The sequence below is a fragment of the Conger conger genome, chromosome 14 (genome assembly GCF_963514075.1).
Source record: "Conger conger chromosome 14, fConCon1.1, whole genome shotgun sequence".
NCBI classification, from domain to species: Eukaryota; Metazoa; Chordata; class Actinopteri; order Anguilliformes; family Congridae; genus Conger; species Conger conger.
In genome coordinates this window covers 3,298,331-3,323,298 of record NC_083773.1, presented here as the reverse complement: position 1 = coordinate 3,323,298, position 24,968 = coordinate 3,298,331, and the positions used below count along the sequence as shown (strand labels likewise).

At 47.0% G+C, this 24,968-nt stretch overlaps 1 protein-coding gene across 4 annotated transcripts in view; it reads left to right on the top strand.

The window, feature by feature from the left end:
* pcbp4 (poly(rC) binding protein 4) overlaps positions 1–14,896 on the top strand; it is an 85,972-nt gene extending 71,076 nt beyond the window's left edge. For 3 of the 4 annotated variants that reach the window (XM_061220438.1, XM_061220436.1, XM_061220437.1), the window contains 5 exons: positions 2,099–2,140; positions 2,467–2,542; positions 4,038–4,093; positions 11,328–11,497; positions 14,556–14,896. In XM_061220438.1, the coding sequence (XP_061076422.1) occupies positions 2,099–2,140; positions 2,467–2,542; positions 4,038–4,093; positions 11,328–11,497; positions 14,556–14,895 (684 nt within the window). In that variant the 3' untranslated portion in view covers position 14,896. The remainder of the gene's footprint in view (positions 1–2,098; positions 2,141–2,466; positions 2,543–4,037; positions 4,094–11,327; positions 11,498–14,555) is intronic. The other variant, XM_061220439.1, reaches the window with a different exon arrangement.
* Positions 14,897–24,968: the final 10,072 nt, after the last annotated feature.

Sequence of the window (24,968 nt, the reverse complement as noted above, 5' to 3'; positions counted from 1 at the left end):
CGGGTGGGACAGGGGGGCAGAGGGAGAAAGTGAAGACGGGGAGAGTCCGGTCGTTGTGACCGTAGGTGACGGCGTGAGAGGTGTCCACGATGGCCAGCGTTTGGGGGGTGGGCTGAACCCAATCACGACTGGGAGAGCGGTCCCAGGACATCCTCGCCTGAGGATAAGCTCCCACAGTGGGCTACGAGTTGCCTTCAGTGACCCAACAGGATTTGAATGTACTGGTCACGGAATGCGTGTGACGGTAACAGTGTTTTCTGCAGCGGATTTAATCCCAAAGCGGTTTCAGTTTTCTGGCCATTGGGCCACTGCGTATATAGATTCGTATATAGACTTCCTGTCTCTATTCTCCTATTGTACTCTCTAAACTGGGTTTGACTGTAGGCTCCGCACAAAGACCGTGTGTTGAAACTGCTCGATGAATATATGTTCGGTGTCAAAATTCGGCTTTCCCAGCAGCCAAACCCAGGCAGGGAGGGTTTAAGACTTCCAGTATGACCGCGACTCATCACTCACCAGCGCCCCCTACTGGTCAGCCAGGCCCCTGCGGCCAGCCTCCTCCTGATGCACATTACATTACATTACATTAATGGCATTTGGCAGACGCTCTTATCCAGAGCGACGTACAGTTGATTAGACTAAGCAGGAGACAATCCTCCCCTGGAGCAATGCAGGGTTAAGGGCCTTGCTCAAGGGCCCAACGGCTGTGCGGATCTTATTGTGGCTTGACCGGGGTTCGAACCGCCGACCTTGCGTGTCCCAGTCATTTACCTTACCCACTACGCTACAGGCCGCCCCACATCGAGGGCTCTAGTTTGTGGAGTCAGTGACGCGCGGTGCAGGGACGTGGTCAGTGGCGCAGTGTACGGGCACTCTGGTCACGGCTGCTGAGTATCAGTGTGTTTGTGAGCGGAGGAGAGCACTGCTCGTGGGCCAGGTGGAGAAGAGGATGGGCTTGGGCTGAACGTATTATCAGTGGGCGTGCTACAGCGTGTGACCTCTGTTTCACTCCCTTTAATAGCCACGCGCTTTACAACCAGAACACCAGCCGGTTTCCATGAGTCTACCGCTGCGATGCAAAGACGAGAATGTACTCGTCAGAAGAAGTTTCTCCCAGGAGGGGACTGATGTTCTTGTGTGGGAGGTGCAGAGGAGGAATGTATGGCACCTCAAGCCAACCGCCGAGGGCAGATGATGTTTAATTAGCTTCGGAGGAGATAACTAATACTGTTAGAGCATGTAGCACGCATAGCTTATCATTTCACCGACAGTCGCAGAGTTAAAATGAAAGGATTGTTCGAGTTCATGTTGGATTTATTGTCATTTTTCTCCATTATAGATAGAAGTAAGAAAAATTACGCAATACAGTACCCCAGGACCGCAGTGCATAAACAATTAAAAATGGAAATAAATACAGGAATTAATGTCGTAAAAAAATGAGCAATAAATGGCGAGAATGCGCTTTTTCCGCTGTGAAACTGGACAGCGCACGAGGCGGAGAAGCGGCTGATGGGTTTGGGTCGGTCACGTCGTGTTGGCGCTCGTGAAAGAGCTGGAACGGGCTGTGTGTTGGGCTGTGACTCACTCTGCACCCCTGGCCTGAGCGGGCGGGACCGATCGCAGGCCGCGCTGACACCCAAATTGCAGTGCAGTGCACGCTCCGGCGGAATTGCAGTGCGCTGCGTGATCTTCGCTGACAGACCCCCCCGCCAGCACGTCTCCTCCCACCGCAGGGCGCAGCCCGGTCACCCCGTCACCGAACGAGCTCGGGCGCGTCCACACCCCCGTGAGGAAGAACGCCGCCTCGCTCCAACGCGACCGCTCGCCCACGGGCCACGCGGCGGCCGGAACACAGCCCTGACCGGTCTTCCTCTGACTGGTGTCTGTGCGAGGTCGGCCTGTGGCCTGTGCAGAGAGACCACGGCTCGCCCTGTCACGTTTGTGACGGAGGTTGCAGCGAGGAGCACGGCTGACGATTAGGGGAATTTCAACTTATAGAAAAAGGGGGGAGAAACAGAGACATATAGAGAAGAAATGAGATTGCTCACTTCACGCGGTTGTATCGGTGTTTGTTTATTCGTGTCTGTCTCTCTTGCAGGCATACACTGTACAGAACCAATATGGCATTCCACACTCGGAGGTAAGGGATGTTCAATTCATTGGAATATTAAAATGATCACTTTTTGTAAATCCTATCTGTGGATCGATTAATTTACTATTGGGGCGACATTGGTAAGAACAGAGGGTTGTCAGGTCGATCCCGTCCTGGGTGTGTAGAAATAAATGCTCCTGACGAGCTGGTCGGCGCCTTGCACGGCAGCCAATCACCGTTGGTGTGTGAGTGTGTGTGTGAATGGGTGAATGAGAAGCATCAATTGTACAGCGCTTTGGATAAAGGCGCTATTAAGATTGTGTTGTGAATTGTTCCTGATTGTGTTGTTCTCTGTTCCCTCTCCTGGTGGACAGTTGGCCAAGCTTCACCAGTTGTCCATGCAGCAGGGCCTGAGTCACATGGGCCAGCCCGCCACCCCCATCCTGCCTGGTAGGTCTCAGCCGAACTGCGGGGGATAGTCTGTGTGAGGGATAGTCTGTGTGAGGGATAGTCTGTGAGGGATAGTCTGTGAGGGATAGTCTGTGAGGGATAGTCTGTGTGAGGGATAGTCTGTGTGAGGGATAGTCTGTGTGAGGGATAGTCTGTGTGAGGGATAGTCTGTGAGGGATAGTCTGTGTGAGGGATAGTCTGTGTGAGGGATAGTCTCCAGCCCTGCTCTTTTTTAAAGATTTTTCCATGTTTTGTTTTTTTAACCCCCTTCAGTACTACCCCCCTCTCTCACCCACAATGAAAAAAACGTTAACTTATATACTTAGCCAATATATTTAAGATGGCCTGATGCTTATGACCATTTTAATGCCTCAGGAGTTTCCTGACTGACCTCACGGAAGCATCACGTGACACACGACCTCGGAGAAACGCTGTCCTCCTATAAACGAGGGTCCCTACATTAGTCCTGAGACCGTATTTAAGACCGTTGGCTTCCCAGCTGTCTTGCCGCTGGGCTGGGTACCTGTCCTCACGGGAGCATATGGTGTGGGTAGATTAGTCAGTGGAATGGGGCCAACCCACGCAGGGATTTCACAGCAAGCAGGAAGGGTGTTTAACCTCAATTTACAACTATAGAAAGCCAAAGAGGGAATGTTCAATTTTCCTTTTTTCCAAACATTGTTTTGAGATATATTGTCCCATAATTAACTTCAGTATGTTTCTACATGCACTCCACACAATTCCAGTATGTTTACTTGAAATAAAATAAATAAATAAATGAATAGATTTCCCTGGATGTTGGGAGTCACACTGTGAATGAGTGCAGTAGTACTCGTAGATGTGAAACAGGCCTGTGAATGAGCATTATAAGGGTCTCAGGTATTCCGTGATGGTGGAATAATAGAGGGCCCGTGATCCGACTGCAGATGGCACATCCATCACGACACGGACGGGGAATTGGATTATGTTCCGGGTAAAAGCCGGTTAGTCGTGGCTGTGCCTCGGCCCTGTTTTTAAAAACCCCGTCCATCTGCTCCCGTAATGGGGCTGGAAGTGTGAGGCGGGAGACGCGTCTCTGCGTCTCTGTGTAGTTAGGGGAGCGGGAGACGCGTCTCTGCGTCGTTAGGGGAGTGGGAGACGCGTCTCTGTGTCTCTGCGTCGTTAGGGGAGTGGGAGACGCGTCTCTGTGTCGTCCCCGTCGTTAGGGGAGATGTGGCGCCAGGTGGCGCTGAGCGGACACGGTGAAGAACGAGGCGGAGCAGAATCTGGGGCAGGGCGGCAGACGCTTTCACGCACGTGCGCCGCGTCGCAGACAGGAAACGGCACGTGAAGGACTCCCTCCTCCTCCTCCTCCTCTTCCTCCCAAAGCACAGCCCCGCCGTATACCTTACGCACGTGATCCCGACAGGGCCAGACATTGTGTTGTTGTTGCTGTTGTTGTTGTACGAGGATGGCGCCATTTTGCCTCATTTCTCCTCCTCCTCTGTTCCCTCAGCAGGAATAGAGACCAACGCCCAGACCACATCCCAGGAGCTGCTCATTCCAAACGACGTGAGTGTGCCTCCCGGGGTGTGTGGGGGAGGGCGGGGTTCTGACCCGGGGGGTGGAGCGGCCGTGTGGGGCAGGGGGCGGGGCACCGACGCACGGGTGGGGTTTGTGTGGAAGGCGGCAGAAAACAGTTCTTGGGATGGAAGCGCCTAAAATACTTTTTTAAATGGCAAAAGATGTAGATATAGACTAGGGAGTGAGGTCACACCTCCTGAGCTCCACCCCTTATACACTGGCTGAGCGCTTTGTTAGGTAGACCTGTACACCAGCTTGTTGATGCAAATTTGCCCTTTATTAGGTGTTTATTAGAGTTTTTTTTTTTTACTTCTACTGCTGTCAAAGCATTGTCGTATAAGTATAAGTATAAGTGGATTGGCTACAGCAGCAGAAGACAAATAAGTCTAAAAAAGAAGTCTGATAAATACCTAATAACGCGCTCATTGAGTGTCTGTACATACACACACAGAGAGAGTACAACAGCAGAGCGAATAATTAATTTCACTTACCCCCCATCAACACCCCCCCCCCCCTCCCTCACCTATACACACACAAACACACACCAGTAAAATATAATTGTTTTGGATTTAAATACATTTCCATGCTTTACTGAGCTTGGTGTATTGAAACCAGGCAAGATCAATCTCAATTCACCCAGGTCTGCCACACACACACACAGTTATACAAATGCAAATTACGAGGCAGACCATCTTACACACTGCAGTCTGTAAGACAGCATTTGTGTCGTTCTATCTGTGATACATACCTCGCCCTTTTCAGTGGAACAAAATTGAATGGGACTAATAAACATAAACTTAAATACTGTGATCTTATTTAGCACCTTTTTGCGAATCACTAGCATTTCATGGCCGCCTGAAGTCTGCAGCCCAGAGATCAGACGCTGGCCGTCTTCCCCACCGACGCTCTGTACTGCAGCCATCTTCTGCTGCTGTGCGTTTTCGGGGCTTTTTGCCTTCCGTTTTGTCCCCAGCACATGCTCGCTTGGCTTCGGGCCAGGTGACGGGTTTGGCCGAGCTGCATCTGTGCAGATCAGATGATTCTGTACACTTCAGAATTCATCCTGCTGCTGCCATCAGCTGTCACATTATTAGTGATAAGTGAGCGAGTTCCAGTGGCAGCCACACATGCCCGAGCAATAAAACTATCTCCACCACGTTTCCCAGATCAGGTAATATGCTTCGGATAATGAATAGTTCCTTTCTTTCTCCATTCTTTTTTCTTTCCATGGCTTTTTGTACAGGTTACACAACAAAAACTGTGTAACTGTCCAAAACACACAAAAACAGACTGCACTGTATATAACTCTCACTTCCTCCTTCTCTCTGTCTATCTCCCCTGATCGCTTGTCTATACATCTCTGTAACACCCTGTCAGTCTCTCTTGCTTGTACTACACACTACAGTCTCGAGGCGGCTTGTCCGAGTCTCCACAAAACCCTTCCTGATGTCTGGCACACTCCGAGCTTCTCTGTTGTCAAAACGTAGCCGTAAATAAACAGGGCAAGAGTCTGTCTGTCTGACTGCAAGGCCTCTCCTCAGCACACTGGCTTATCCGCGCACGCTAGACAAATCACTCCAGTCTCCAAAAGCTCCCGTGCTATACCACCTATCTACCCTGCCACCACAGTCAGCCATTCTGCCTGTCAGTCATGTGACATTGTGCATGTCATGTGACATTGTGCATGTCATGTGACATTGTGCATGTCATGTGACATTGTGCATGTCATGTGACTCTGTGTGTTACTTCTGTATTTCTTAGTGCAGAGAGTCAAAGGATAGTGCGCTTTTCCTTAAACCCTCGAACTTTATACTTTAGACCCTACGCAGTCACTTTCTTCTGGCCTTTTTCGTTACTGACCGAGCGACAAGATTGAACGTACACTTACCAAAATGTATAAACAGAAAAATAATTGCATTCCTTGCGTTGATGTAAAGTATGTCGTTTCTAAACGAGAGAGCTGGAAGTCTGATGCAGCATGTCCATTCTGATTGAATATTCACTTTAACTAGAACAAATAAACAAAATGACACGTTACTGCAACACGGTCTAGAAAACATCAATACCTGTTTGGGGAGCATAACAACTGTTCCCAGGATGAAATATAACCTAATTGCTATTTCTAGTGGAATAAAATAGGCGTTTTATCATAATTTCACTTTCTTTGTTTTCTTTATGTCTTATATAACTATAAATAATTATTTTCAATCCTGACCTTTAGAGGCAGATACAAAAAAAAGATAAGGTTATGCTACACAAATCGATTTACACATACAGCGTGTGATTTTTTATGAGAAGTTCACTTTACTTTCGTAATCGCCTCGAGTGAATCTACACGATTCACGACTTCAAGCGCAGAAACCCGCAATCAGAGTCGTGTGGTCCTTTCTCCTGCGAGATCTCTAAAAAAAAACACAAAACCAGGGCGTGAGCATTTAAACCTGCCGCACACAGTGCGCTGTTCTCCTTATGATAAAAATAAACAAAGGGTGGTTATTTTCTAGGTGGATGAGCAGCACTTTAACCAAATTACGGGGAGTCACCGGCGCGGCTGACAGCCCGGGGCATGACTGCCACACACGCAGCGTGAGGCACGCGGCGGGCTGGCAGGCCTCGTACCCCACACGTCAGAGCGCTCCTCCGCACCTCCGGCACACGCTGCCGACTGACACCTGAAGAGTCTATATCAGACATAACTACCACATGAATCACACTCCCCCTCTCCCCCTCACCACGGACCCCCTCGCTGTGATGTCGCAACATTTCGAGGTTCTCTTCCGGCAACTCGCTACGGAAACGGCGCGTGCGGCTCGCCGAGACGCGGTGGGGAGATTACGTCCGTGTGACAACACAAGGACCATTGTCGGGGGGCTCAAGTCCCAAGTCTCAAATCCAGTGATTCAATGCACTTGAATTATATTCATTTGAAAAGCACTACTTTTTTTTCGTTCTTGTTTTTAAGAGAGGCACTCTCCCAAAGACACGCACTCTCCCAAAGACACTTTAAAGGAAAATGTGAAAATTAGCAGTGGCTGTGAATGAAAAAAAAATCACTGAAATAGCCTGGGGAAAATTCCCCAGTGGGAAGCAGTGTCTGGAGGAACCAGGCTGAGGACTGTGCTGTTAAAGGGGAACTTCACACTGTGCCTCGCTGTCTTCCAGAGCACAGTGCTCATGCAGCTTTTGAACCGGGGGAGAAAGAACCAGTGGCACAACCTTACAACGTATTTTTATGTTTATGAATCGGGATATAAATGCTACAAAATAAAATACAAAACATAAAGAAATGAATCTGCTCGTATGTATAGCCTGTACAAGCTGCTTTGCAGTGAAGTGTATTCCTTTAGTTATTAATTTTGCCTTAAACCATAAATCAGTGATTTCTTACATCACAGCCGGTATAAAGCCAGCAGGTCATCATAAACTTCTGTATTCATCTCTGAATGTCCTTCATCACATAACAAAAGCTGTCTGCCTGTTGAACACGACACTCCTGAAGTGTCTTCCTCTGCCTCGTGTCTGTGCGAGCCTTACTTGCAGACTGCAGTGTGATCAGAAGTGACCGGTGATGTCACATGCTTTGGTCAAGAGCACGTGCTTGTCTTCCAAATTGGTAACAGAGATCGACTGTAGATATACAGTACTGTGCAGAAGTCTGAGGCACCCTAGACTTTATTATATATATATATATATGTTTATTTCTGTGTGTGTGTTAGTATGAAAGAACACATTTGAGATTTCCAAATATTCATTTTCCAAAAGATTAAATTTTTTTACAGAGACATTTTTGTATTTAATTGAAAAAAGTAACATATTACGGTAAGCAATTGACTACTTTTTACATAAAAACTTGATCAAGGCTGTCTGAGATCAGAAGCAAGGAGCCAACCAAAGTCTGCAGAAGACTGTGGCAAGTTCTCCAACATGCTTTGAACAACCTCCCTGCTGATGGTCTTATAGACCTGCTGGACAGAGTTAGCTATCTCAGAGAAGTGATGCAATTTCAACGCCGAAGGGTGGTCACAAAAAATATTGATTTGATTCAGTTTTTAACTATTCTGCAAAAATTGCCTAAGACTGCCTAAGACTTTTGCACAGTACTGTATGTGTATATATAGTGAGGTGGCTGGTCCTGCCCTCACACAGGAAGGTGTGCAGTCCAGTCCAGTGTTAATACCTCTGAGGAGAACATCATCGTGTTGTACCTGCCTCTCAGAAGCAGCACGGGACACAGAGAAGGGGGTTGTGGGTAACGAACCGAAACGTGCTGAACGATCGGGAGGGCCAAGGGGAGCGGGGCAGACGGCAGACAGGGTGTCAGCAGAGTTTTGTGCCCAGAGACGCTGTATCCGGGAGAAAAACAGTGACATTCACAGCACCGCAAGCCTTTTCGAATTACAACTGCAGCAGGGATTCACCAAAAATAGCCCCGGCTACCGATTCAGCACAGTGCAGGTTCCTTTCAGTTTATTTCTGCTGCGGGGAAAAAGAATGGCTGACCATGACACAACCCCGTCCAGGTCTTCTGGATCTGTTTCTTAAAAAAAAAAACTAAACTTAAAAAAAAAAATACTAAAGATACAAATCATTAAATTTGTCCATTTGCCCTTTTACAAAAAGCCCTGAGCGGGCTGGTGATACTCACTGGGTATGCAGGCAAATTGAAAGCAGGTGGAGGTGACCCGTACAACAAAGGGCAGGAGGGCAGTTAGGAGGGGCAGAACGCGAGTCTAACTTCCACCCCCCTCCCCCCCTCCACACACCCCGGTCTGTCACTTGTCTGAGGGCACTTAGTCCTTAAATAATCGACTGGGCCACAAATAGCGCCGCACTGGAGCGGCTATCTCAGCGTGACCAATCGGGCCTGTGCAGGCGGGTGACTTCTGAGGAAAGGAATTCTCCGCTGTTAAAACACGGGAACAAAAGAGCGAGCTGTCCGTCAGGCGCATGCCGGGGGGGGGGGGGGGGGGCGCCGGCACGTCCGCGTCGGTGTGTGCCCCACACAGGGGTCACTGAACAGACCTGCACCAACCCCCACCGGGGTTACCCACCAGACCCCCAGGGGAGTCACTGACCAGACCCCCAGGGGAGTCACTGACCAGACCCCCACCGGAGTCACTGACCAGACCCCCACCGGAGTCACTGACCAGACCCCCACCGGAGTCACTGACCAGACCCCCAGGGGAGTCACTGTCCAAGCGGCCTGTAGCGTAGTGGTTAAGGTACATGACTGGGACCCGCAAGGTCAGTGGTTCGATTCCCGGGGTAGCCACAATAAGATCCGCACAGCCGTCGGGCCCTTGAGCAAGGCCCCTTAACCCTGCATTGCTCCAGGGGAGGATTGTCTCATGCTTAACTGTATGTCGCTCTGGATAAGAGCGTCTGCCAAATGCCATTAATGTACTGTAATGTAACATTAACGTAACGTAACAGACTCACACCGGCCCACACCGGAATCACTGTCCAAACCCCCAGCAGAGTCACTGATCAGACCCCCAGCAGGCCCTTTGGCTCAGGGTCCCCCACCATTGAGGTCCTGACTCTAGGCCCCTGTGCTGATCCTCTGGATTAAGCTTAGCCGCCCCCCGTATTGGGGGATATGCACCTCCGGATCAGCACTGGAGCCATGCCAGTCCCCATCAGGGGGACAGCAGACAAAGAGGTCAGAGTTCATCACCTGTGTGCTGTACCACCCCCACCCCACCAGCTTTGGCTGATTGACACTCACCCTGGCTGGGGAGAATGATTCCAACATCCTCAGTGGTCCCTGCCAAAACCTCCTTTGGGTCACTATCAAAATATCCTTCATTTCCTTCATTTTCTAGATTTTTAATATTTTATATTATATATATTTTAATATTTTATTTTTTATTTTTTATTTTTTATTTTTTATTTTTTTATTTTTTTATTTTTTTATTTTTTTATTTTTTATTTTTTTATTTTTTTACGTAAACCTCGTTTTGTTTTCCCGAAGAGTACAAATCACTAAGTCTCAGCCGATGGCGACAATGCGGAAAAAGGTCATTTTTGCTGTTAACTTGAAAACAAAAAAGGAAGGAAAAAAAGAGATCTGAAAACGGACGGCGTCTGTGTCCTTTGTGCAGATCTCTTTCCCCCGTCGTGTTTTCCATTAGCCAGCAGACCGAAGCCTCTCCCAGATGGTCGTTCAGGAAACGCTACTTTTCTGAACTTGCCCGGCACCGGGAAAAAATCAATAGCCACTTAGCCACACAGATCGAGGCGAAGCAAATGCACGTTCATCTCATTTTACTGAAGCTGAAGGGATTGGAATTGACCAGGGGATTGGGAGGGGAGTATTAGCTGGCCCTGATAGATGGACTGACCTGCATTGTGCAACATAGAGACAAACAAGGGATGGGAATTAATCCTCCCGTCTCTTTCTCTCCCTCTCTCTCTCTTTCTCTGTCTCTCTCTCTCCCTCTCTCCCTCTCCCTCTCTACCTCTCTCTCTCTCTGTCTGTCTTTCGCAGACAGCAGACACCACACCCTTCCCTCACACAAAGAAAACAATATATCATCTCTCATGCCTCAGCCATCAGTCAACAATAAATAATATCTACACCTGCTTTTCAAAGAAATAATGTCTACAGTATATTGTCATTCAGACCAGGTTCAAATAATTATCTGATTATTTTGCACTTTAGAGGAAATAGTCTTGCAGATTACTGAGAGTTAAAGAAAATAAACATTATTTTAACTAATATTGTCCTGAATATTAGTTAAAATAATGTTTATTTTCTTGAACTCTCGGTAATCTGCAAGACTATTTCCTCTAAAGTGTAAAATAATAAGATAATTATTCAGAATATTGTTATTCGGAACAATATTCAGATGGATACCAGTGATTCTGCTGGAGTATTTTCAAAGCAGCTGAAAAGGACATGTGCAGCAATATGCTTTCACTGTTGCAGGAGTTTTGAGCGCAGTGGTCAAAATGTGTGTCTGTGCTGTTTATACTTATCTGGGTAACTTTAGGCCATATTCAGTGTTTTCTCTGTTGCACACATCTGAGTGGCTCTACTGTAGAGCCCTAAAATGGTTATTCTGACCCTATTGGTGTGACTAATAATCCCTGCACCGTTTCTGCAATAACACGTATTTTCCTCCCTGTGGTGATGAATAACTGCGTCCCCCCGGTGCCCCTCGGTGGTGTCTGCACACGCTCACGTCGTTTCTTTCTCTTGCCGTCCTTTTAAAAACAGCTGATTGGCTCGATCATCGGCCGACAGGGCACCAAGATTAACGAAATCCGGCAGGTCTCCGGGGCGCAGATCAAGATCGGCAGCCAGCTGGACAGCACCAGCGACCGGCACGTGACCATCACCGGCTCGCCCATCAGCATCAACCTGGCCCAGTACCTCATCACGTCCTGGTAAGCCCCTGCACCCGGGGTCACGTGACCTCGCTCCCAGAGCGAGGGGACCTCCTGTCCCGGGGGTTTGGGACAGGTGAGAGGGGGAAGCTGCTAAGCTTGACGATAATAATTCGCTGAGCGGGTAGGGAAAAGCTCATTAGTGACGAAGCGCTTAAAGGCGACGCACACACAGAGTCGGCCGCGAGCGAAAGCCTGACCGGAACTGCGTCCCGCCACCCCAACCCCCGCCTAAAACAGTCTTTAATTTGGCCACAAAATGTCTGCTGTTTCGTATGGTGATGGGATGAGGGGGAGGCGAGGGAAGTCTCTGAGAGTCGACCGGCGGTTGCGTTGCGGTCTGGGTCTCACGGGCAGTGGCTCTCTCGGCCGCGCCGAAAATTAAACCCGTATTTCACTACGGAGCGAACATGTAAACAGCAGGCGGAACGCCAAAGAGCGGGGCGGGGGGGGGGGGGGGGGCACCGCTGTGACCACGGGACGGAATCGGCATTTTAAAATGAGAGCGGAAGTAGACCGTCCTCTTCCCGAGACCGTGCGCTGGGTGAAATATCAATGAGCTGATTAATAATGATGGCAACAAAATAATCATAAATAAAACAACGGAGCGTACGTGAACAGAAATCTGAATGGCCTGGTGCGCTAAGTGTGTCTCCCAGAGAAAAGGGCAGCAGTGGCATTAGCCCCCCCCTCCCCCCCTGGGGCCAGGGGCTCAGGGATCTCACTGTGGGGCTCACAGTGTGCCCCCCCACCCCGTCTCACACGACAGAACAGAGGGAGTGAGACAGCTCGTGCTGAATTTGATGCCAATTACAAGCTGTCGTTTTTTTGAAGTGCATGTAATTAATTACTGTCCAATTACCCCTGCGCAGCACTTAGGAACGTATCGAGAAAAAAACGAGAAAAAAAACAATAATCTAATGGATCGGCGTATATTGATATTAGAGGCAATCGTTGCAGAGACACTCACGTCGCTGCTTGTAGCTGGGCTCACAGTGGGGCTGAATGGAGGTCTGTCAGGGCTCAGACCTGCCTAGTTGACGGCACGGTGTAAGTGCCTTTGAAGACGGTGTTGTCGGCAGCCCGTCGGCAGCGTAGGTGTGTGCTGTGTTGAGGCTGACAGTGTGAGGCGTTGAGCATCTCGCTGTCAAAGTCTTCCAGTTGAGTATCATTCCGCCCGTTCTCTGCCCCCGGTGTGTGTGTGTGTGCTTTCCGTCGGCAGAACACGTTCGCAAAGAGCACGCGCAACTTTTTTCTGCTGCGCGCAGCTTCTGAGGCAGGTACATGCTCTCTTCGGCGTGCTATCAAACACAGCAGCTGCTGACTAAATCCATGCCAGTTACAGTCTTTGACTGAAAGCCTCGCTCGAATAAAGCACTAGCTTTTTACACTCAGTGAGCACTTTATTAGATATTAATTAGTTATGTTTTTAGACTTATGAAGTCTTCAGCTGCTGTAGCCTATCCACTCAGAGGTTTGACGTGTTGTCTGTTCAGAGATGCTCTTCTGCACACCACTGTTGTAATGTGTAGTTATTTGTGTTACTGTCACCTTCCTGTCAGCTTTGACCAGTTTGGCCCTTCTCCACTGACCTCTCTCATTAACAAGGCGTTTCTGTCTGCAGAGCTGCTGCTCCGTTTCTTTTGTTTTTCACACCATTCTCTGCAAACTGTAGAGACTGTGCGTGAAAATCACAGGAGATCAGCAGTCTCTGAGATACTCAAACCGCCCTGTCTGGCACCAACAATCATACCATGGTCAAAGTCACGTAGATCACATTTCTTCCCCATTCTGACACAGAAAAACAGCTGCACCTCTTAAAGAGACTGGCCACATCTGCAGGCTTTTACACATTCAGTTGCTGCCACATGATTGGCTGATTAAATATTTGCATTGACGAGTCGGTGTACAGGTCAACCTAATAAAGTGCTCACTGAGTGTATGAGAGAAATGTAATTGCCCAGATTGCGTAATGTGGAGAGCAGTGCTCTCATACGCCAGCGCTTCATCAAAGAGTGATTTTAATCAACCCTCCTTTGTTGGGGATTCCACCTCCCATTTCAGCTCAATCAGTGTTGTGCTCGACGGAAAGGAGCTAAATTTTCAAACTGTTCTCGCAGAAATGATCTGCCTCATGACCGCACTCGAGAGCTCCGCACGCGGGGTGGGAACCCTCATTCCCACGGGGCCGTATCTGTTCCTGGATTTCATACCAATTTCCACACAATATTTAATTACACACACCCACACCAGTTCACTCCGAGATTAGAGCGCACAAAGATGTTTCATACAAGGAGACACACAGAGCTTTCGTGTCAGATAATGTCGGATGATTGGATGTTAGTGAAATAAGAGCAGAGGTTTGTGTGAAATGCTGGAACCGGTAAGGCCCTTCAGGAGTTCCCCACCCCTGTTGTACATTAAACAAACTGACTGTTCGCAACTATCGGGAAGACGTCTGTGGAGATGTTGCGCATCTTTCCAGCCCTCTGCAAACACACAAGCATTTCTCATGCATTTCTAATGTGTTCGTGTGTGTCTGCAAGGTGTTCTTTACAGTGACTTTTGGGTACTTTGATCTTGAACAGGGCTTAAAGTAAGTATTTTAAAAATCCTAATGAATTTAAAATTATTTTGTTTCCTCTCCCTAAGCCCCTACCCAAGCCATGTCCCTGACTTAAACAGCACCCCCCCCATGAGTGCCAAGGCCCCCCCTCAAATAATCTGTTGCAACCTCCAGCAAAACACACCTCTCTTATGATTTTTTTTTCTTTTTTTACAATTTTTATTTACTTTTAATTTTTTTTTTTTTTGGTTTTGTTTACTTTTTTTAAATTTAATTTCTCTCAATTTCTTTCTTTAACATGTCTTTTATTTAACCTTCTAACCCTTTTCCATCCGAACCTCTTTCCCTCCTCCCCTCCCCTCCTCTTCGTTCCCTCTTCCTCCCTCCACCTCCCCCGCCCCTTCCTGTCCTCCCACCACCTCCTCCCCTCCTCCTCCTCCTCCTCCTCCTCCTCCTCCCCTCCTCCTCTCCCTCTCCCTTCCGCCTGTGCAGTTTAGAGACCGCCAAATCCACTGCCCAGTCCTCCTCCATGTCGACCCCTGTTGACCTGAACATGAGCTTCACCCAGCCCGCCTCCCCCGCATCGTCCTCCGCAGCAGCCCTGGCAGCGATGGGGGGTCTGCCCCACGCTCCCATGCTGGGCGCCCCCTATGCCCTCCCCCTCTCCAGCCTCCTGGGAATGAAATCGGTCCCCTTCCTGGCACTGTCCAGCCCCGCCCCGGCCGGGCCGGCCGTCGCGCCCGCCCACGGGGCCCTGGCGTCCTACACCGCCAAAATCTCCTCGGCCAACGGGATCAAGAAGCCCGAGAGACAGAAGTTTGCGCCGTACTGATGTCGCCACCCGCCCCCCCATCCCTCCACCCTCCGCCACGCCCGCCCCCCAGACCTCCCCGCCTCCACGCCTCCCAACCCGCGCTCACGTTTCCACGCCCGCGTCCGCCTCCGAAAACGAGTTAACGACCTCCCGGCTCCCTCCGTCCGCCCGCCCCCGCCGCCCGGCTCCCCCACCGAACCCGAGACCAGACCACGGAGGGCCTCCGCTCTCTCGCCCGCCCACCCCCCCCTCTCGCCTGACGATGTAGCCGTTATCGTAAAGAGACTGTACACGTTTTACTTTTCTTCTTCTTCTTTTTTTTGTTGTTGTTTTTGTAGCTTTTGTGTCATTTTTAGCCACAAAGAAAACCAGGACGTTGGCTTATATAGTTATATTTATGTTATTTGCCAAGATAGCCTCTTTTAAGCCATAGACTGTTCCTTCAAACTCTCTCTCTCTCCCTATATACCCACCTTTCCGTCTACTGTCTGTGATTATTTATTGACAATATTATCAAAAATAATCCCTCAAAGAGTTTATAAATGAAGCACTGCTGACTGAAGATCCACTCTATGTATCAGCTTTTATACTGTATGTGTATTCTCCTGTACACCACTTCCACAAGGCTTTTTTAAATATATGAAAGATATAAAAAAAAAAAAATCAAATGTTTTTAAACAAACAACAGATTGAAATCTGTTTTTTTATGTGTTTTTTGTCCATTTTATTTCAATGTGTTTAATTTATTTTATTTATTATCACATTTCTTTTATTGGTTAATTGTTTATCTTCTAAAAATGGCGGCAGGTATTTTACGTAATGTTGTTTAGTCCTGCCCTGGGTTGTCTAAAAATGAAAGGCTTTTGCCTCTCATTGACCACAGACGTGATTCTTCCTAACAGAGCAAAGGTTCAAAATAGAATTTTCTTTTGTTTAATTTCTTTTTTTTTTAATAGGAAAAAGTGTGTTGCCACTTCTGAAATGTGATTGCTATTAAACGCGCTGAACAACACGCTAAAGCCAGGTCCCTTTTTTTATTTCGGAATAAAATCCCCGGGGGCCAGGACTAGAACATCTAATAATGTGAGAGTAAAACTAGCCGAGGTGAGGAGGAGCAGTTCCTCGCTCACGCGCCGCCCGGGCGTGACTAGCAGAGAGCGCAGTGCATGGTCATCGCCCGGCTAGTACCAGACACACCAGACGCTAGTACCAGACACTAACGCTGCATGTTTCCTGTACACACAAACTCAAAAACACATGCAGTGGGATCGCTGTACTCACAGGCTATATAATAACAAGCTTTGCTACTGAAGAGGGACACTAAACTGAAACGGTGTCGAGAGAAGACACGCCATTTAAAATAGCAAGAGATGAAGTTCAGGCAAAAAAAAAAAAAAAACAATATATGAGTATATATAGTTGTAGATGTAGGTTATAATATATAGTATAATCACCAGGAGATTCTATGGTAGACTTTGTTTTCTTCAGGTTTTTATATGGGCTCAATTATTTTTATAAAAGCAGATCTTTTCAAGTGACTGTGGCCACGATCGTGGCACACGGGTTCATCAGGACACACATTCATCCAGGGTATGAAGACCTTGAGCGCTTGTTCTCATTTTCTGCGCACTTTGCTTTATTTGCATGTACACGAGCAGACTGAATGCCTATGCAAAGCATCTGTCTATCGCCCGCCCAAGTATTTTGTGTTCTGCACCGTCGGTCGGTGAGGAAGGGCTACTGGGAATAGTGTTAATTATGGATTTACATTGACAGTGCTGCTCCCTGTTTTTATCAACCGGAAGATTAGCTAAGGTAACGCACACAATCGAAATCACAAATGTGCACATAAACATGAAATACCACTACGGTTTTACCGCAATTAAAATGTTGCACTCGAACACGGTACTTTAACTGAAGGCCAAAAATAAAAGAAAATAAAAAAGGAATTTTAAGAAGTACAATTAAGTTTCCCCCATAATAATAGTTTTTGCGCACAGAGGTTTTTTTTTTGTTTTTTTTGTGTCATTTGTGTCTTTAACTTGCAAATTTTTTGTGATTCCTTTTATTTATTTTAATTCATTAATACCATTCAAACAAATAAAAACAATGCTGGTATTAACCTGATAACTGTGCTTGGGTGTGTCTGATCTTTGTCAATGACTCCACAACACTGGCCATGCCGCATCCTTCAGGTTGGCTTTTCACCTTTACACGGAGTGCTCCAGCGTTTACCGCAGCTTTTAAGTTTAATGATCCCTAATTGCGTTTGATTCATGGTTGAGGCCATTAAAAGGTCTTGCCTCCAAAATGACTAACAGGAGAAACGCCACAGCCTGCCCCCCCCCCCCCCCCCCCCCCCCCCCAGAAAGGCCTGACTGCTTGTCATAACAGAGCGAAGCTGTGACCAAGTGCAAACTGGGGGCGGGGAGGCAGTTTTAAGCAGGTAGCAAGACCCCCCCCCCCCCCCCCCCCCCCCCACCTGGCCCTAACCTTCCCACTGGCCTGCTTCCATCCCCACTGCGCAGACATGGCAGCAAGCTATGATTAAAGCTAACCCTTCGACAGCTGCTCAAACACAAACAAATTCTTCGAGCCGTCAGGGTTGGGTTTGGGAGAGGGGCGGGGGCGGGGGCGGGAGCGGGGTGGGTTTGGGTTTGGGTTATGGGTGTGTTGGCGGGGTTCTATAGCCACTGTGAAAGCCTGTCTGCGTTTAGAGACGTACGGAGCGCAGATTGAACACGCGTCCTCCCGCGCGGGGAACGAGCAGGGGCCAGGCGTCACTTCGCCATCACTCCGATTTTAAAGGACATCGAGAGACAAAAGATGTGGGAGGCGGGAAAGAGAGAGGGCGAAATGAAAGGCAGCGAGTAATTACACCAGTGATAGCCTCTCCAGGCAGTGTTTAGAACAGTAATTACAATTTATCAACAATTAAAGACAATCTGGACACGAAAACGAGACAGAAAAGGAAGGAAGTAATTACTGCGGCAGTGTAGCACTTTGTTGTTTTCTGAGCCCTGCGAAGAGTGGAGAGAGATAAAGGCAAGAGAAGGGGGAGAGAGAGAGAGAGAGAGAGAGAGGGGGAAGAGAGAGGGGGGAAGAGAGAGAGAGGGAGAGAGGGAGAGCGAGAGAGAGAGCGAGAGAGAGAGGGAGAGAGAGAGAGAGAGGGGGGGGGGGAGAGAGAGAGCGAGAGAGTGAGAGAGGGAGGGGGAGAGAGAGAGCGAGAGAGAGAGAGAGGGAGAAGGGGGGGAGAGAGAGAGAGAGAGAGAGAGAGAGAGAAGGCAGCGGGCACAGTGAAACGCGATACCGTAATACGCAAACACAATCCCGTTATTGTAATTAATAATAGCGCAAGAATCCCGTCTTTCGGAGCGGCGGTCTGGAGCGCGCGCTCCTTGGCTTTCCCGAGCGTTCCGTGCGCGCCGCAACCCAACGCCAGATTAAAAGAATCCATAAAGATGATATGGAGGGAAACAGGGGGAGATCAAAGTTGCGAGGAGGCTTACAAGTGAATATCAACAAAGAGAACTGTTGTGCAGGGAGAGGGCGGGGTGGGGGGCAGGGGGGCTCCTCTATTGAGGATAAAAGCAAGAAAAATTTTGTTACTCAACCAAACATGTGAGAAGACAGCTTCACGGATTTGCATATTTTAATGGATTTCTTTTTTTTTTTTGAAACCTTAAGTGCATGCTAGCTACAGCCAATGTTAACCAAGATACACCAAGCGTCATATATGAATAGGGAAAGTGGAGTATGCCTCGCCATGGTGTGCTGCCCTCTATAAAGCCAGTCCACCAATGGGAAACAAAAGATTCTCTCGATTTCAGAAAAGTACACATTCCGGGTTTTTTTTTCCTTCTTCTTCTTCTTTCGAGAAACCGTGCATGAACATTTCCGTTTCATTTTCACATGAAATATGCATCAGGCCTGATCTCCTGAATAAGGTTCAGCCTTTTGAATCCAAGCTCATGTCTTCAATTCAGATTTCATTGTGTTATATTAAAGGGGCCCTCAAAACTAAGGCATCGTATTAAAATCCAGCGTCGTAATAGAACCGCGCCACTTAGCATGGTGATATGATCGAGCAGGAGTGAAGGCATCCATAGCATCAGTATCCTGGGAACGGCATGCTACATACTGCATGCTAACTCACACGTACATACATACTGCATGCTAACTCACACGTACATACATACTGCCAGATAACTCATACGTACATACATGCTGTCACAGATAACTCATACGTACATACGTGCTGTCACAGATAACTCACACGTACATACATGCCGTCACAGATAACTCATACGTACATACGTGCTGTCACAGATAACTCATACGTACATACGTGCTGCCACAGATAACTCATACGTACATACATGCTGCCACAGATAACTCATACGTACATACATGCATACATACAATTGATGCTTTTCATTCACCTGTTCATAGACGCACTCACACACCAACAGCGATTGGCTGCTATGCAAGGTAAGGAGCATTTGGGGCTTAGGTGTCTTGCTCAGGGACAGTTTGACACGCCCAGGGTGGGATCGAACCGGCAACACTCCGACTACCAGACAACAGCTTTTACCGCCTGAGCTAATGTTGTCCTATCCAGTAGGGCCTTGTTATCATTCTCTGTTGCCAAAAGGTATTAAAATCCTTGAAGCAGGTAGTAGGAATGTGGAAATCAATTAAACAGCAAGAATTAATGGTCTGTTAGTCATATAACACAATTAGGTTTCATCTAAATTTACCCGCAGCTAGTGTGAAATGTGGTGCAAGCCAACAGTCAGAATGGTTGCCCTATTATACAAAGAAACTACCTGTGGAAGTGCCCTTTATAATAATCAAATCAGATCAAATTGAAATCAAATGAGAAGATATTGCAACGCAATAATATGTGACCGGGTATACAAATGATTATTTTTTTCAGATATTCCAAGATTTCTTTTTAGAAAATGCAATCAAAGGCTCTCACTCTAAAAATCTATAAAGATTTCAGAAAAGCACAGTTCAGAAAATAGAAAATAAATCTTTAATGTCTGAGGAAAAAAAAAAGATTATTTTCCTTTCCAGAGTTCATCACTGGGTCTCAACAAAATAGGCCGAACAGTGCAGATGCTTTAAACATGGATTACCACACTGCTGTGAAATATATATAGAATAATACATGTTTATATGAATATATTAGTTCATACATTTACTATATACTTGTAGTATATTAAAAGATTTATAAAAAGAGAATATTATTTCATTTCTCTAAGGGGCTTTGCAGACAACAATCTAGAACTAACCGTAATGTGCCACAGCACGCAGTTCTGATTCCAGTATTGCATAGTTGTGCTTTAATTTCATTGTGTAAAATCTCATTATTAACAATTATATAACCATCGCTGTTTTGATACTAAGGTCATGTGCTCATTTGTAGTAAGTGCTACAAATTTAGGTTATTAACATGTTGTGGTACTACTATCATATTTCTTTACTACCATATACCACATTTCTCAGACAAATTCAGCGTGCAGTGATAAAAATATATATTGTTTTCCCAAATGTCCTTTGAGTGCACTGTACACAAGCATATCATTTATTTGTGAACTTTTAAAGATTTTTCCACAAAAAAACATATTATATTACAATCTCAATACATCGCAAGCATCGAAAACATTGTTGCACACTAAGGTGGGGCTAGGTTTTCATGAGGAGTAGAATGTATAAAATGGTATGGTAAATGGTTGGCATTTATATAGCACCTTTATCCAAAGCGCTGTACAATTGAGGCTTCTCATTCACCCATTCATACACACACTCACACACCGACGGCAATTGGCTGCCATGCAAGGCCCCGACCAGCTCGTCAGGAGCATTTGGGGGTTAGGTGTCTTCCTCAGGGACACTTCGACACAGCCCGGGCAGGGGATCGAACCGGCAACCCTCCAACTGCCAGACAACTGCTCTTACTGCCTGAGCCATGTCGCCCCCATATTATATATATTGTATTTTGCATTAATTTAGCAGGCAGCTGTTATCCCGAGCAACGCACAACGCAGGACAAGATGAGTGCATTCACCTGACTTACATACACAACAGTGGCAGACCGGGCTTATCACATGCAGACCAACTGAGGACTGCAGCCTCCGTTTCCTTCCATTTTAAGTGCAGAAATGAGGACCAGATTGTGGTGTACTCCTCTCTGTATAGATTGACCATAAGGCCCTGCAACAATGGTGGGTAATTCAATACCCTGGGTTTTCGCTTCCATCAATTACCCCCAGTTCAAATAGTTCATTAGCTAAGTACACCAGTGTCCGTTCACTCATAGACCAGAGTAACACTTCCATACTGGGACACACAACAGCCTTTAGCTGATCAAGAATTGTAGCTACGTGTCAGATCATATGAATTATTTGGTCTGATTAAATAATTCAGAACAAAAGTGCTGCATGCAATCCTGAAATGAATATGACTACCCTACCGCCCCCCCCCCCCTCCAAGAGACCAGGGGTGGGGTGTGGTCAGTGCAAACTAAGGTTATCACTGTGTGTGTGTGTGTGTGTGGGGGGGGGGGGGGGGGGGAGAGATCTATTCCCAAGGGAATATTTCCTTATTTCCTTTGCTTTCACACAGTGACAGCTAATCCATTGGTGTCTGAAGTCTCTTGTGCTCCTCAATCTCTGGTGATTGTTCACAAACAAAACCTGGGCTGGAGAAAGGTAGAAACAGATGGATTGAGGAGGAGACATAAATTGAGAATGAAAAACTGTCAAATGCTTACCCTCGGTAGCAGGATCAACCTTTACATAGGCTGTCTGACATCAAAAATGTCTGTTGTTCACACAAATATGTTTTGGATGTTTATTTAGAAATCACAAATATGTGTGGCTGTGGTAGGTCATGTTTTAAATACTTTAACTCTTCAGATGAAAAATTTCAGAAGGTAAAACTCGAAAACACACCCTGCAGATCTGAGACTTTTCAATGAAACATGACACAAACTGAAATGTACTGCCATATGAAAGAACAAAGTGTTTACATCAGGGGTTCCCAAGCTGTGCATTCGATCCCGGCCCAGTGTGCATCAGCAGCTGTTGGGGCAGAGTGTCATATTGTAATCATGTGCACTCACTTAGCACTTAATGCAAATATTTAATCAGCCAATCGTGTGGCAGCAACTAAATGCAAACTAAGTGACCGTGGAATGATTGCTGGTGCCAAACAGGGTGGTTTGAATATCTCAGAAACTGCTGATCTCCTGGTATTTTCACACACAACAGTGTTTGCAGAGAATGGTGCGAAAGACTAAAAACATCCAGTGAGCAGCAATTCTGCGGGCAAAAATGCCTTGTTAATGAGAGTAATTCACACCTCTGGAGGAGGATGACCAGTTCAATTATATTTACTACAGATATTTCCTGCTTCCATCTGTTTCTCCAGATGACAATCTAGGAGTCATCCAGAAGTCACTGCAAGGGGGCTGGTAGTAGAAAGTAATTAATTATCACAGATGGATGCATCCACTAAACATCCACCAAATACTGTACCTGTTCCAAGTAATGTCAATAGCTACAGTATAATAACACACATTTCCAGTCAGAAATAAAATGTGTACGGTAAACAACATCAGGATAGTATGGGCATGGTTGTTATACGGGATATTTTTGTTGTACGGTGACATCCACTGGATCACCATGCCGTCACAGAGCTCATACTACAAAACCCTCTATTCAAAAAATATGTATACAAATCTCATGAAACTATGGGAGGAGATATGCAATGAGACAAAAACATTGATTGGCCATAAGGTCAGGTCCTTCTTGATGTCATGAATGATCCAGACCCAATAGCTCAATAGCTAGTCTGGTAATAAATTGATCTCCACCCATTTAATCCCCACATAGGAATAGAGGGGACTGATATGAATCGGTATTGAAATGCAATTGATTTCTCTGCTGCTGCTGGTGGTTAATGCATACCATAATAAGGCCATGCAATATAGTCTGAAACCATTCACGGAGTGACCTTTTTACAGTCGCTTAAAGATTTAAACAGTGACACACTAACAGCTAACCGTTTATGAATTTCTGCAGGTCATTTCTATCATGCATTAATGTGAAACAACGTTAGACTAAGAGAAGCAACAGTTGTTGAGAAATCCCAATCAATAGCTCTCTTAATGGACACAGTCAAAAGTGGGGCGTTTATGGAGGTTTTGACAGAAGAAATAAACAATGCGGCTCTGGTTTTTTAACATTCAGCGCAGGATGTTTCTGGATTTTTGATTATCCGCGGTGCATTCCGCCTGGATTGTGACTGGGATAAAATAACGGTGTTCCCATCCCCCCCCCCCCTTTTTTTTTCATTAGTATGACTTGCGTTTGAGTACAGCCGAACGCTCCGGTGGGAATACAGTCATAGGAATGACTGACACTTCCGTAACCATACATCCAACCTTTCCATACGAATGCCTCCTTTAATCCAATCCTCTCTGATCCCCGCTGCTGTGCCTTATATATCATAGGGCCTGAGTGAGATCCCCCCCTCCCACGGGACCCGTCACTGCACAGATTGGGAGGGGGGGAGGAGGAGGGGGGGGGTGGAGGTGGAGAAAGAGAACAATCAAAGGAATGATAAAGAAGGTGGAGGAAGTGGTCTGGCACGGCCCTGGGGGTCTCCGCCCTGAGCCACCATCTGCTGCCGGTAAAAACAAAAGTAGTAGGAGGAAGGAGGAACAGCAAGGCGGAACCAGGTCGGTAGCGAGGCAGGCGGATGGACGGACGGATGGATATTCGTTTTGGGTCAGCTCCTCGCGAACACGTAATTCGACAGGATTCGCGGGTAACATCGCCAGCGTCCGTACACGTGGAGAGGGATAGACGTGACATGGGTTAGCCGCGTTGGGGCCTCAAATGAAGAAATGAAGAAAAATGTGTGTTGATTTATTTAGTCCGTTTGGGCGGCCGGCCTCTCCGGTCCTCTTTCAGCCTCTCAGTTCTGCGGGGCGGTCGGGTGTCCTGGGGTCGATGTCGGTTGAGAAGTCGGATGTCAGAGAAACATAAACCCCCTCCTGTCTCAGCTCCTCAGATGGTGAATTTAGGTCATATTTCATGTTTTGCATTTCACTGAACATTCTTGAGATCTGCAGGGCTCTTGTTGGAATACTGCAGAGTTGAAATACACCTAAATTTGACCTTTTTTCACATACTGTAGATGTCTGCAGAAGGATACATGCCATTCCTACTGATTAGAAGTGTGATGGCCCTCCATCCTGTTGTCAAGTCAGAGCCTTCCGCTGATCAGTCATAACCAAAGATTTAAAAGATTTATCCAAGCTACGGCTAGCCTTGCTGCGTCTCGTTAGCTCACTTGCCTAACGGCTCTCTCCATGCAGACGAGGGATCTCTGCGCTATTTCAGCTCAACTCGAGTGTGTACTTGACTTTGTGCAGATAATAAATAACAGCGCACTTCAATACTGGCCTTTTTGCATTCCTGCATTCGTTCTGGCCCCATTTTGAGGAGATGACCTGGATCCCCTCTCAGGACTGGACCACGGGGCGATGACGGCTGTGCACCTGGGCTCTCGTTGGGTCTCGGCTGAAGCACAGCGAGTTACCCTCGGTGTAGTCCCAGACCGGTGTGTGAGGGGCGGCCTGTAGCGTAGTGGTTAAGGTAAAGGACTGGGACACGCAAGGTCGGTGGTTCTAATCCCAGTGTAGCCACAATATGATCCGCACAGCCGTTGGGCCCTTGAGCAAGGCCCTTAACCCTGCACTGCTCCAGGGGAGGATTGTCTCCTGCTTAGTCTAATCAACTGTACATCGCTCTGGATAAGAGCGTCTGCCAAATGCCAATAATGTAATGTAATAATGTCACGGACCAGAATGCATGCACGAGGATTCACATTCCTACTTAATTCACAAAAATAAGATTTAAAACCCTGTGTGTTTTTGGAATTCTTCTTCTTATTCTTCTTATTCAATCCAACTTGATCATCGTTAAAAAAAAACAGGATTATTATTATCTTTTAAATGTATGTACTAACAATTGCATTATGGCGGCCTGTTGCGTAGTGGTTAAGGTACATGA